This window comes from Scyliorhinus canicula, chromosome 12 (assembly GCF_902713615.1).
Source record: "Scyliorhinus canicula chromosome 12, sScyCan1.1, whole genome shotgun sequence".
Classification (NCBI taxonomy): Eukaryota; Metazoa; Chordata; class Chondrichthyes; order Carcharhiniformes; family Scyliorhinidae; genus Scyliorhinus; species Scyliorhinus canicula.
Genome location: NC_052157.1, coordinates 34,243,087 through 34,255,306, shown reverse-complemented (window position 1 = coordinate 34,255,306; position 12,220 = coordinate 34,243,087). Strand labels below are relative to the sequence as shown.

At 42.8% G+C, this 12,220-nt stretch overlaps 1 protein-coding gene across 7 annotated transcripts in view; it reads right to left on the bottom strand.

The window, feature by feature from the left end:
- Positions 1-12,220, bottom strand: part of LOC119974450 (myocyte-specific enhancer factor 2A-like) — a 268,490-nt gene that overhangs the window by 139,790 nt on the left and 116,480 nt on the right. For all 7 annotated transcript variants that reach the window (XM_038813354.1, XM_038813348.1, XM_038813353.1 and 4 more), the window contains one exon: positions 9,531-9,734. In XM_038813354.1, coding sequence (XP_038669282.1) covers positions 9,531-9,734 — 204 coding nt within the window. The remainder of the gene's footprint in view (positions 1-9,530; positions 9,735-12,220) is intronic.

Below are 12,220 nucleotides of genomic sequence, written 5' to 3'. Positions count from 1 at the left end.
GTTGGCTCTCAATAGTGATTTTTTGCAAGTATATGTTCAGCTCGGAAAGAAGCAGACACGTGAAAGGTCATCAACATGGCCAGTTTCAAAGGCATCGGCAGGCATTACTTGTGCTACCTTGAGTTTGTAGCTGTGATTATAACAGGTGGCAGACTTCAGTTAACGGTTTCCTTTTGAAGGGCAGATATCTCACATATCAACCTCGAGGAGGAACTAGGTAAGAAAATTGCTCTCCAAATAGAGAGTGCCAGGAAAGGCCTCCAGCTGAGAATCCTTGTCCCCCTTCTCTTCCCTCTTCCAACAGCTTGAACTGTTTTGCTTGGCTTCTGTTCATTCTCCAAGACATGCAAGATTCCAACAGGAATGCCTACAAATGCACCCATTTACAGGAACAACTGGTGCGCGCAAAGCTTTGAAATCAGTAAAAAACGAACACCTTTGGGACCTGGTTGCACGATCTCTTGTAGACTTTTATACTTTGAAACAACTCCAGAAAGCACCAAACACTTGTCGGCACTTAGCAAAAGCTGGAAGAAAACTAACCAGCAATTAACTGGCCAGTTTTTAATAACAGTCATGGCGGAGCAGACTAGATGGGCCGAGTGGCCTAATTCTGTAATGTCTTATAGTTTTGTAGTCTCTCCTTGTTCAGCTCCACAGGTTAAGGGAGAGCATTAGTTTGGAGCCGTGAACTCCAAAATGTCTTCACTGGAATCAAATTAGCATGCACAATCTGCCTGCTCCAAATACTCCCATTTGCTGCAATTGTGTCAACTCATCACACAAGTGTGCAGCCATGCTGCAGATGCTGTCTTTGAACCTTCATGGTGTTTGCAGTATTAAACAAAAAAAAGGGTGCCAATGAACAAAGATCCCCCCCCCCCCCAAAAAAAGATCTTAACTATTCATAGGACTCTCTCTGGTATGGTGTTGTATTTTAGGTATTTCAGCAGCACACACGACAGGCCTGGTATAGCAGACAGGCCAGCCATGAGGAAGTTCACATGAGTGGCTCAAGAGGAACCCAGCCTCGGCTTTCTCTCCCTGAGAGGAAGTGTCTTGTCTTTGCTCTGCAGCTCCTCTCGACTTGGCAGCTTAAGTTTCAGAACTTGCAACATGGGCAATCATGCATGGTAAACTCATTTCCTTAATTGGTGCTGCTAAACAAATCTAAAATATCGAATCATCGACTAACCAGCAAAACAAAAAAGCTCACTTCAATAGTATGTCCTGCCAGGGTTGCCATTTTAAATGTAGACGGGCTGAGCTGCAGCTGCACGCTCTCACCCACCCACAGCCCATCCTGCATTTTCACCTGCCAAACAGTGCAGATGCCATAAGCCTTATTGTCACATCTCCAGCTGATATGGAGAGAGCGGGAAACAGCTGGGCTGGAGCAGGTGGTGGCACTACACTCAACAAAAATAAAACAGTTACCCCTTGGAGGGGTGCGGGGGCAACAAACTTTAAATGTAATTTTAAAAACATATAATTTGCTATGTAGCTGATGTAGCACAGCAAAATACCAACAAGCAATACCACACAGTGGCAGGATGTGGTTTTCACGCTCAAGATCCCCTAACCTGGTGATTTTTTGATTAGTCATATTGCTACGTAGAAAACACCCAAGTCGAGGCCAGGTGCTTCTTCATAGGAGGCAGAGATCACCAGGTTGATAGTGCACACTTGTAGAGAGGCTGGTGCCTTGGAGTAAGTTGTTGGCTTGCCATCTCAAAATCACACCACCCTGTGGCCCAGAGACACCGCGGAAGCAGGAGGAAAACGGAGGATGTCGTTTGCTGAAGCGCTAATAAAATCCCGCTTAGCATTTGCTGTCTTACAGTCACACTCCAGCTTCTGGGTAGCCGCCTTAGTACTCTCTTCAGGCCTCTCAGCTCAGACACCAGATTTAGACAATTCGCTCGATTGCGAAACTCAGGGTTGATCAATATAAAGCATAACAATATAGCACAAATAAAATTATTCAAATGCATTTTAAGACAAAACTATAAAATTCTGGCAGTAATAGTGACCAGGCCACTCCAGATGACACCCACATCCCGTTTCCTGCCCTGATATCAATGAAAGGGGGACGGTAAAGGGGAGAAACATCTAACTCTGCATCTCAAAGATGACTCCCACCTGCCGACAAAACTGTTGCGGATTAACATAGGAACAATAGCAGGCCATTCAGCCCCTTCAGCCTGTTGCTTCATTCACTTCGATCACGGATGATCCGTTCCTCAAATTCATGCTCGTGGGTGGAGAGTGTAGGGACCCTCAAGCGCAATTGAAGATCGGGGTGCCCCAATTTTGGAGGTGCCGGTCGCGCCAGCGACCCCACTGCTAAAATAATTTCACTTGACCGTAGTGACCCCCCCCCCCCCCCCCCCCCCCCCCCCCCCACCCCCCCCCCCCCCCCCCCCCCCCCCCCCCCCCCCCCCCCCCCCCCCCCCCCAAAAGAAAAATGATGAAATGTGGTTGAATCCAGGGCTGGACCCCACTCAAAAAGCCAGTGGGAAAGATCCCGCCAACCGCACCCGCGTCATTTTCTGGGTGAATCATTTACCACTATGCTGGGTGAGTGGTAAATGAGACTGAAGGTCAGAGAAGAGCTTTTAAGGAAAGTAGAAATGTTTCGGGACATAGTTGCAGAGAGTAAGTCCAGCACAGCTGAAACAATGGAGGGGATGGAGGGCACAATCAAGAAGGACAAAATCAAAAATGTACAGGGAGGGGTGCTAACCTGGAGTAGCTTGTAGAGGTAGGACAAGACAAGACAATAAAGAGGTTTGCAAAGATAAGGATCTTAAATTTGATGCATTTGTGTCAATGCATGTCAGTGAGGATTAGGGTGATGGATGAATACATCAGGCAGAGGATTTCTTGACAAGTTAAGAGCTTACAGAAGGTGGAGACTAGAATGTCCTTGAAGGAAGAGTCCAGAAATGACTCAAGGGATGAAGTAGGCATAGAGACAGGCATGGTAGAAAGAAGGAGTTGTGTTGATGGATAGTGACCTTTGAACCCATATCCTATATGAAACAGGATGAAGAAGTTGCAGAGTCTGATTCAGTCCAAGATAGTGGGCGTGATTGAACAGCCTCGTCGCGCCAGATCTGGTAGTGCGACAAGGCCAATGAATCTCCTCACGAGATTCTGGAAACGTCTCATGAGATTCATCCAAACCTCGCGAGAAGTCATGGTCTGGATCGCGCCCTCGCTGGGTGAGGATCCAGATCTGCAAATTTAAAATGAATCATACAGCTCACTTAAATATGCTTGACCGGGAACGAGTAGCCTTGCCAGTGAGGCCTGGACCAGGCGCCATTTAGTACAGGTCTCCTTTGGATAAAGGAGTGTAGAGTCCCAAGGACAGCAATAAGCGGAATTCTCCTAAGTTTGCAAAAAAGGAAATATAAACTAGTAAAATTCAAAACCTTGGTTTTCCTTACGCAACTTTCTACTTCATCTCAAAGGAGCAATCATTTTTGCTCCTTGTGGACCTAACTTACCCTCATCCACAAATTGACATGGAATGCTCCAAACATACAGGCAAAGACATGGGCTAGCGATGTCTTTCAGTCACCACTGTATAGTACACAAGGAAGACTGCCTTTTTCGACCGGGTTGTCGACTACAATTCCCATCTGTAAATGGATATTGGACCGAGGAGAAAGAATTACATTTGGCTGTTGTGCAAAAGCCAGTTTGGCTTTGCTGGGAGAGCTATGTAATCTGACCTAGCAAGGTAGACTAATAATTTAGTGTTGTACTGAGCAAAGTCCTGATTTGTTGGGGTGGATGTCCTTTGGATGGGCAGGTGAATTAAGTTTTGCTTCCTGGTCAGGTGTGTGGAATTCTCTAGCTTCATGGAACACTATCCTTCCCTCAATCAACATCATCAAAAAAAAGTCTCACTACTATTTTGGTGACTTGACGGAATGTGAAATGGCTGCAATATATACCTACATTGTTTTGCAGTAGGGGCCATTGTTAAAAATGTTTTACTTGTGCATAAACTACACTGGCATCTTTTCTTCTGGTGAAGATGGTGAGTGACTGCACAAATTATACATTCCAAAAAATTATTTTTGCTGAACAAAACATAAAAGTGTGACAAAACAAAGGTAAACATTAGAAATAAATTATGGTTTTAAGTGGGTTTAATATGTTTCTGAGGAAGGCAGGGTTAACCTATAGTTAGATTCATGCTGGACAAAGATATTTGTATGTGTGGGGGTTTGCTCAATTTAAACTGTGCTTCTATTGTGCTTAGACAGAGTGACAGTGTGAAGAGTAAATAAAATGCAGAAGTATGTGATCGTTGCTTAGCATCTGGGGAACCTTTTAAGATTGAAATGCTTGTGAGGTTTAGTTATTAGCTGAATTCATTTGCAGTTGAAGATACAACACTGGGTCTCAACTCTACCAGGAGAAGCTGGACAAGATAAAAGAGCTGCAAAGAGGCCGACTTCCCGAAGACCAGATACAGTCCAGATAACTAGGGGATTGGGATATTAAGAATGTCTTTGGAAGACGGAAGTTAAGAGAGCAGAATCCCAAAAGGAGAATAAGAGAAAAGCAGCCAAAGTGTTGCGAGTGAAAGACACAGTTGCAGTAATCAAATTTAATGTGGGATAACAGATTTCAGAGGCAAATCAAATGTTTGATGCCATTTTAATACACTCTTGGAGTTGATAGTTTTTTATTTAAAATATTTTAATTAAGGTATTGAAAATTTTTATAAAAATAACAGAGACAATGACATCAACATTGTATAATAAATATTTCTCCTCCCATCTCAATCTTCACACACCCCAACCATAAAGCAACATTGGAGTTGATAGTTAAAGCAATTGTGAAAATCTTGCACAGCAGGCAAGAAAATGAAATCCTGAAGGAGAAGTTGTAAAATCTGGATGTTGGATTCCTTGTTGAAAGTAGACCAGAAGCTTTGTTTCAAAATGTAATTTGGAAAATGTGGACTTTTTTATTTCAGATTGCAAATTCGCTGATGGAAAGCATTGTTGTGGAAGAAGATTTTAAAGCGTATTTTTTGGGAGTGGAGTGTTGAAACCCTCATGTAACAATCATCTGGGGGGGAAATTGAAGAGAACTCCACAGACATTCACTTGGGTTCAGAGTGGAGAATGTATCTGACCACAGCCAAATTATGTGTTTAAAGGGCCCTTGTGTTACTGAGACCATTGTAGCTGAAGATAAGTTTTGTAATCAGTGTTAACCTTAAAATCAGTGTGTATTTGTTGAGCTAAGGGGGGGTTAAAGGAGTATTGTATCATAATCCAACTTCTCATGTTTAATCAATGTTTTTTTCCTTCGATGTTAAAACTAATATGCGACTCTTTTTCAAATTTTCAAAAAAGTAAAAGTGACAGTCTTTTGAGCTATGGTTCCATTCCGTGGCCTTCCCATCCAGTTAGGTCAACTGGGATCGTAAGAAAAGCAACTTTATTATGGAAAATGCTCCAACCCTATCGCCACCGCAACCCATCCCTACCACCTTAGCGGCAAAAGTTGAAGCTGATGCTGTCTTATCTGCCAGAACAATGTAACATTAAACATAAATGTGACACTTTCATACTTTCTCCACGTGGATCTTAGTTGCTTGTGGTACAGATAAAACTATTAAGACACAAGGACAAATGTTAGAAAATGATCAACGGACCAAAATTAAATGTAAATAAGTGGCTTATGTTTGGTAATATATTCTGACAAGTGAGAGAAAAATCTGGGTAAATTGTAAGTGTTTTGTCTTTTAAGGGAACAACCAGAACCTTCAATTGTGTTATCTCTGAGCAATGATCCAATACCGTGCTCGTGTATGAAATTTAAATTCCGGAAATTTTAAATGGTAGTGGATCTCTCATTCAGGGCTGAATTAGAATCATAGAATTTACAGTGCAAAAGGAGGCCATTCGGCACATCGAGTCTGCACCAGTCCTTGGAAAGAGCACCCCACTTAAGCCCACACTTCCACTCCATCCCCGTAACCTAGTAACACCACCTCACCTTTTTGGACACTAAGGGTAATTTCTCATGGCCAATTCACCTAACCTTTTTTGGACTGTTGGGAGGAAACCGGTGTACCCTGGAGGAAACCCACTCAAACACAGGGAGAACGCGTAGAGACTGCACAGACAGTGACCCAAGCCGGAATCGAACCTGGGACCCTGGAGCTGTGAAGCAACTGTGCTAACCACTGCGCTGCCGTGCTGTCCCTATTGAGATTAATTGATTAAGACAGAACTACTTCTTGAATTTCTTTTTGCCCTTTTTGCTTTATAAATTATATTCTATTTTCTCACATCAATGTACTAGATTAAGATATTCTAGGGCCTTTACTATTCATTTTATTACAATAATGATTTTATTAGCTTCACAAGTAGGTTTACATTAACACTGCAATGAAGCTACTGTGAAAATCCCCTAGTCGCCACACTCTGGCGCCTGAGGGAGAATTCAGAATTTCCAATTCACCCAACAAGGACATCTTTCGGGACTTGTGGGCGGAAACCGGCGCAGACACGGGGAGAACATGCAGACTCCACACAGACAGTGACCAAAGCCAGGAATCGAACTGGGGTCCCTGGTGCTGTGAAGCAACAGTGCTAACCATTGTGCTGCCCTGCCGCCCATTGTGCTACCATTTCCCTGTCAAGAGTAACTACTTTAATTTGGCACCTACAGTAGAATCATTATTGTGCTTTATTGGGTACTCAAACTGATCCAGATACAGGGCATATAGGGGTGGTTGGGGGTGGGGGAGTCTCAAAGGTTATTTGGATGAATGATAGAGCATAGAACTGCACCAATCATGACAAAGTCCCATTCTCGGCAGTACTGTTGGAGGCAGGGTGGTGAGGAAGAAGGGTTTCATAAATAAATAGAAAGAGGAAATCACCACAAGCTACTGTTATTCACATCTACTGTTTCCAAACAGTAGAGGTTAAACGTGTGCCAGCTAGTCATCCTTTCAGCACAGCCAAGGTCCACTGTACAAAAGGATTTAGGACACACAAAAAAAAACAAATGTAAAAATGGAGGCAAAACGGTTGTTTTAAATTTAAAAACCAATAACCTCAGGAAGGAGGTGGATACAGTAGAATTACAGTCCAGATAGTTTAAAAATAAGACACACCACTCTCATAATTGGAACATACAACACCAAATGCTTATTTTCATTCATCTAAATGACAGGGGGAACACTAGAATAATAACTACTGAGGAATAAACCTTCAGTGCATCATGTCCATTCATTTTAGAAGATTCTTACAATTGGACTGGCGTGGCCAGTATGTTTATCTTTCGTGTATTTTTAGAAACTAGTAGCAGTAGAATGTGCTGACGCAGGCAAATGCGTGCATTGGCCTGATTTTAAAGAACTAACTATGCCATTGTAAAAGTTGATACAAAGCCAGAAGCTGTTGAGCGCAAATCTTGAGTCCTTACTCACCGTCCGTGGAATCGGCGGCGAGGCCTGAAAATCTCACAAGAATCGAGAAATGCGATTCTTGCCCGAGAGATCGGGTTTCCCAACTTTCCCCATTCCTCGCTGGCGGCGTCACGAGATTCATACTCACAATCGCGTGAACCTCATTTTAATAACTTTGAATGGATTTTAATATAATTAGTCAAATGATTCCCCTTCACTAAATATTTATATGTACCCAACATTTACATCAAAGTAAGCATAGCATCTGTGGGTTTGTGGGGATTGAGGGGGAAGAGAAGAGGGTCCTGCCGGGTAGTGCCTTGGCACTGTGCCAAGGGGTAGTGCCAGGAGCATGCCCTAGTGGGCGCCGTGTGTGTGTGTGTGTGTGTGTGTGTGTGTGTGTGGGGGGGGGGTGCTTTGATGTGTGGTAGGCAGTGTGAGAATAGAGATAGAAGGGGTTGCTTGTGCCGGCAAGGAATGCCCAGGGGAGGGGTGGGCTGGGGACACAACAACTTCGGGATGGTGGCCGTTAGGCTTCAATCTGATCTAGTCTGCTCTGCACATTATGTAAAGATGGTGCCTAGATCTCTTTGGAGCCAGTTCCCAGATCCATGAGGCACCGCCACACCGGAGAGACACCGTAAACCACGCCCATTCTATTTTTTTGTGTGCAAAATGTTCAGGATTCTGCAAGAAAACTGATCTGCGCAACTGGAGAATTACACTCCAGTTTTCTGTCTGAGCCTGACACTTCACCAAATTCTGGTAATAATCCACCCTCTATTTCTAAATGTATAACTCAATGACACGCTTCATACTGTGAAACACTGTTGTTCTTCGCATGTGATACATGATGCATGAAAATTTCATACATTCCAGTATTCCACAAAACATAAATTTTCCTCCTTTGCAAGTCCAATTGGACCAAATCAGCTATAAAAAATAATCCTAATATTCAGTAAATCTTTCAACTTATAACATTGAAATAAAATCAATTTTTCCTGGAGGTTACTGATTGCAATGGATCTTGAATGCCGACAGCTTGGAAAGAATGTCAGTGTGATATTTCCCAGCTGCAGGAGCTGTTTCCTGATGTCCAGCAACATGGCTTCCTTAGCGACAGCTCCCACAGTGCCCCAGACATAAAGATAACCCCTTCTATAAGGGAGGTCATTTGAAAGTAAGTGCAACATAGTTCCTCTCCACATTTTTATTCTTTACTACATATAGTATAGCATTATCCAAGAGTAGGACTATACCCCTCTCCAATACTTAAATGCCTAAGCAAGAACCGCACAGCTTCCAATCCACAAGCGTATATTTAATCTGAAATCCTTCTCTCCCGTCGTTTGCTTTCTCTCCCTTAATCTGGTTTATCAACTACTAATATCGAGGGATTTGTGATACATCAGATACACATCAATCCATTTGAATGCACAATACATCTTCCCTATCTCTATAAAGCATTTCCTTATCATTTATATCAAATGAAGATGAGATCCTGTAACATTCCGCAAGGGTCCCAGCGCTCTGGAATTCGAACACATTTGCATTCCGAATATCACAGTACTGGAACATTAAAATAACTCTACGTACAACCCTGCATACACATATTTTTCTTAAGTCAAGGTTCATAATTTTGTTCGGTGGCTGCCATAACTTCCCTTATATGTTAGAGGAAGGTAAATATGGGCCAGTGAGTGCAAAGCTACACTGCAGGCCTGTATGGACAGATTGAGGCACTCAGCTTGCTGCAATCAGAATAAAATAGCCTCAAGCTCCAGCAGTAATATTTATATTGGCTCCAGGGACAACTGTGCCACCTTGTTTACCTTGCAGTACTCTTGTTGAAATTGGGCTGTTGTCAGGGGTTGCACTACAAAGTAAAAAACTTAAAAGACCCCCAGCTCTCATTCAAAAACACTCACAAAAATTGAATGGTTTAACGGTGATAATTTTAACCCACAGGTAGCCAATAAAGCCCCTTCAGTAAACCAACTTCAAACATGTTACAAAAATAATTATCAGCACCTGGTATATAAATTGAATCAAATTAAAATGGTGCGACACCTACCTCAACAATATCAGAGTTGGTTCTGCTTTCGTGGGGTTCATTATACTCTGTGTACTTGAGCAAAACCTTGTCCATGTCAGTGCTCGCATACTGAAACAATTTGTTTGAACTGTTGAATATTATCAAAGCAATCTCACAGTCACACAGTACACTCAGTTCATAAGCCTTCTTCATTAATCCAAATTTTCTCTTTGTGAACGTCACCTGCATTAGAAACAAAACAGAAAACCGTTATGTCTAATTTTGAAGTCTGAAGAACTTAAGTTGCACAACCCTACAATGGCAGTGTGAATTACTGGAGATTAAAATAATGATTTTAAAATTCTATTCCAGAGTCTGTTTTGCTAAAACAAAAAATGGACAAACACAGGACAAAAACATAAGAAATTTAACAAGAAATAATTATTTATCCCAAAATTTATTTTCTAGTTGATGGGATCTCAACTTTCACTTCTTACCATAATCGACATTTTTCTGGTTTCTCAAAAACAATCCACCCGTAGTGTTTGAATATTTGATATGTCCTTTAAAGTGTGAGACCTGCTATCTAAACCTATTTACCTCCAACTTCCTAAAATCCACTATCTCCTCTTATCTTTTGATCTAATTTATCAATTTCCTTAATTAAGTTGAAAACTTCCTACCATTTGGTCTTTTGAAATGAGAGAAAGGTGATTTTAAAATAAATAAAGTAATAAAAATGTTACTAACAGCAGTCTTTTTATCCCACTTACTTAGGTTGAAAATAGAAAATTAGTGGCAATGCTCTGTGACATTCAACGGATTGATTTGTGGTAGCTGACTCCAAAAAGAAGGTCCAAGGCCTAACTCCTGGTGTGCATTAAGTTTCAGTCAAGGCTATGGACAAGAAGAATTAGGGAAATTTCTACTTCTAATTGCGATCCAGTGACTGGTCCTGAAAACATCTATGTGTTATCATCAGCTGAGGACAGCCTTGGCTTCGCACGTGGTAGCTTCCAAGGTCAAGTTGCTTGACAACATTCCCTGTGAGTGGGTCACACACGATGACTGGGCAGCATTTCCACAAAAGTTAAAGCACACAAGGCTCCTGTTATTCTACTATTATACTCACATCATATGAGCCAGAATTAACCTTTTGCTCGGTGCACAAAACATTGAAATCAAGAAAAATAATGAGGAAAAGTCTGCAAAAAGAGAATTTTTTTGGGTGCAATGCATTGTATTAAGCAACCATTTTCTGAAATCCCACCCCCCTACCTTCATCTCCAATAAGTGCGAAGATTAAGGACCACGCAGACACCTCTGCCACTTCCTTCCTTTCTCGCCGAGCTTGCTGTGCCAAGTTTCCCTTCCTCCCTACCCTGAACTCACACTGATCTCTAGTTCCTCTTCTCATGTCCTCTCCAAGCTCATCTTGCCTTTGAGACCCAAAATGGCTCTTATCAAATTCACAGATCACATCCTGTGTAACAGTGACCAAGGTAGAGTATACTTTGTCTACCTTCTCAATCTGTCTGCAGCTTTTCAGATGGCTGATGGCACCATCCTCCTCCAACACTTCTCCATCTTCTTTCAGTGAGGTACAACTGCACTCACCTGGTTCCATCTTACCCAGCTAATCATAGCCAGAAAACTCACCAGCAATAGCTCATCTTCCCATTCCTCCGCTATTATCTTTGGGGACCTCCCCCATTCCCCCCCCCCCCCCCCCCCCCCCCCCTCCCCCCCCCCCCCCCCCCCCCCCGCCAATCCCATCCCAGGATCTAACTTTTGTTTCCTCCTATCTGCTCCTCAGGCGCATCACCAAGAAGCATAGTGTCAGTTTCCACATACATTCTGATGCCACCCAGCTCTATCGTACCACCATCTCTCTTAACTTCTCCATGGTTTCTAAATTGTTTGATTGCTTGGCCGCTATCCAGTACTGGATTAGTCAAAATTTCCTCCAATTCAACCAGCATATACACGCCAAGATCAGCAATTTTCACCTCCATAGCACCACCTGACACTGGTACTGCCTCAGCTCCTGTGCTATTGAAACCCTCATCCATTCGGGTGTTACTTCTAGACTTCACAATTCCAATGCACTTCTAGCCCGCCTCCACCATTCCATAAACTTGAAGTTATCCAAAACTCTGATGCACATATCTTTACTCTCACTATTTTCCATTCACCCATCACTCCCATGCTTACTGATCTGCACTGAGTCTTGATTACGCAACACGTGATTTAAAAATGTAAAAATGCATCCTTTGACTTGCAGAGCAGGTCAAAAGCTAGGAATCCTATGGCAAGTAACTCACCTCTGACCCCCTAAAGCCTGTCCACCATCTACAAGTCAGGAGTGTATAGGAATACTCTCCACTTACCTGGATGAGTGCAGCTCCAACAACACTCAAGAAGCTCGACACCACCCAGGACAGAGTAGTCTGCTTAATTGCTCCTCCTTCCACAAACATTCACAAAACAAACCCTCCTCCATGAACCAATAGTGGTAGCCATGTGCACCATCTACAAGATGCACTGCAGTAACTCACCAAGGTTCCTCAGACACCACCTTCCAAACCCATGACCACTACCATCTAGAAGGACAAGAGCAGCAGATACCTGGGAACCCCACCACCTGGAAGTTCCCATCCAAGTCACTCACTATCCTGACTTGGAAACATATCGCCATTCTGCAAAATCCTGGAACTCTCTCTCCAACA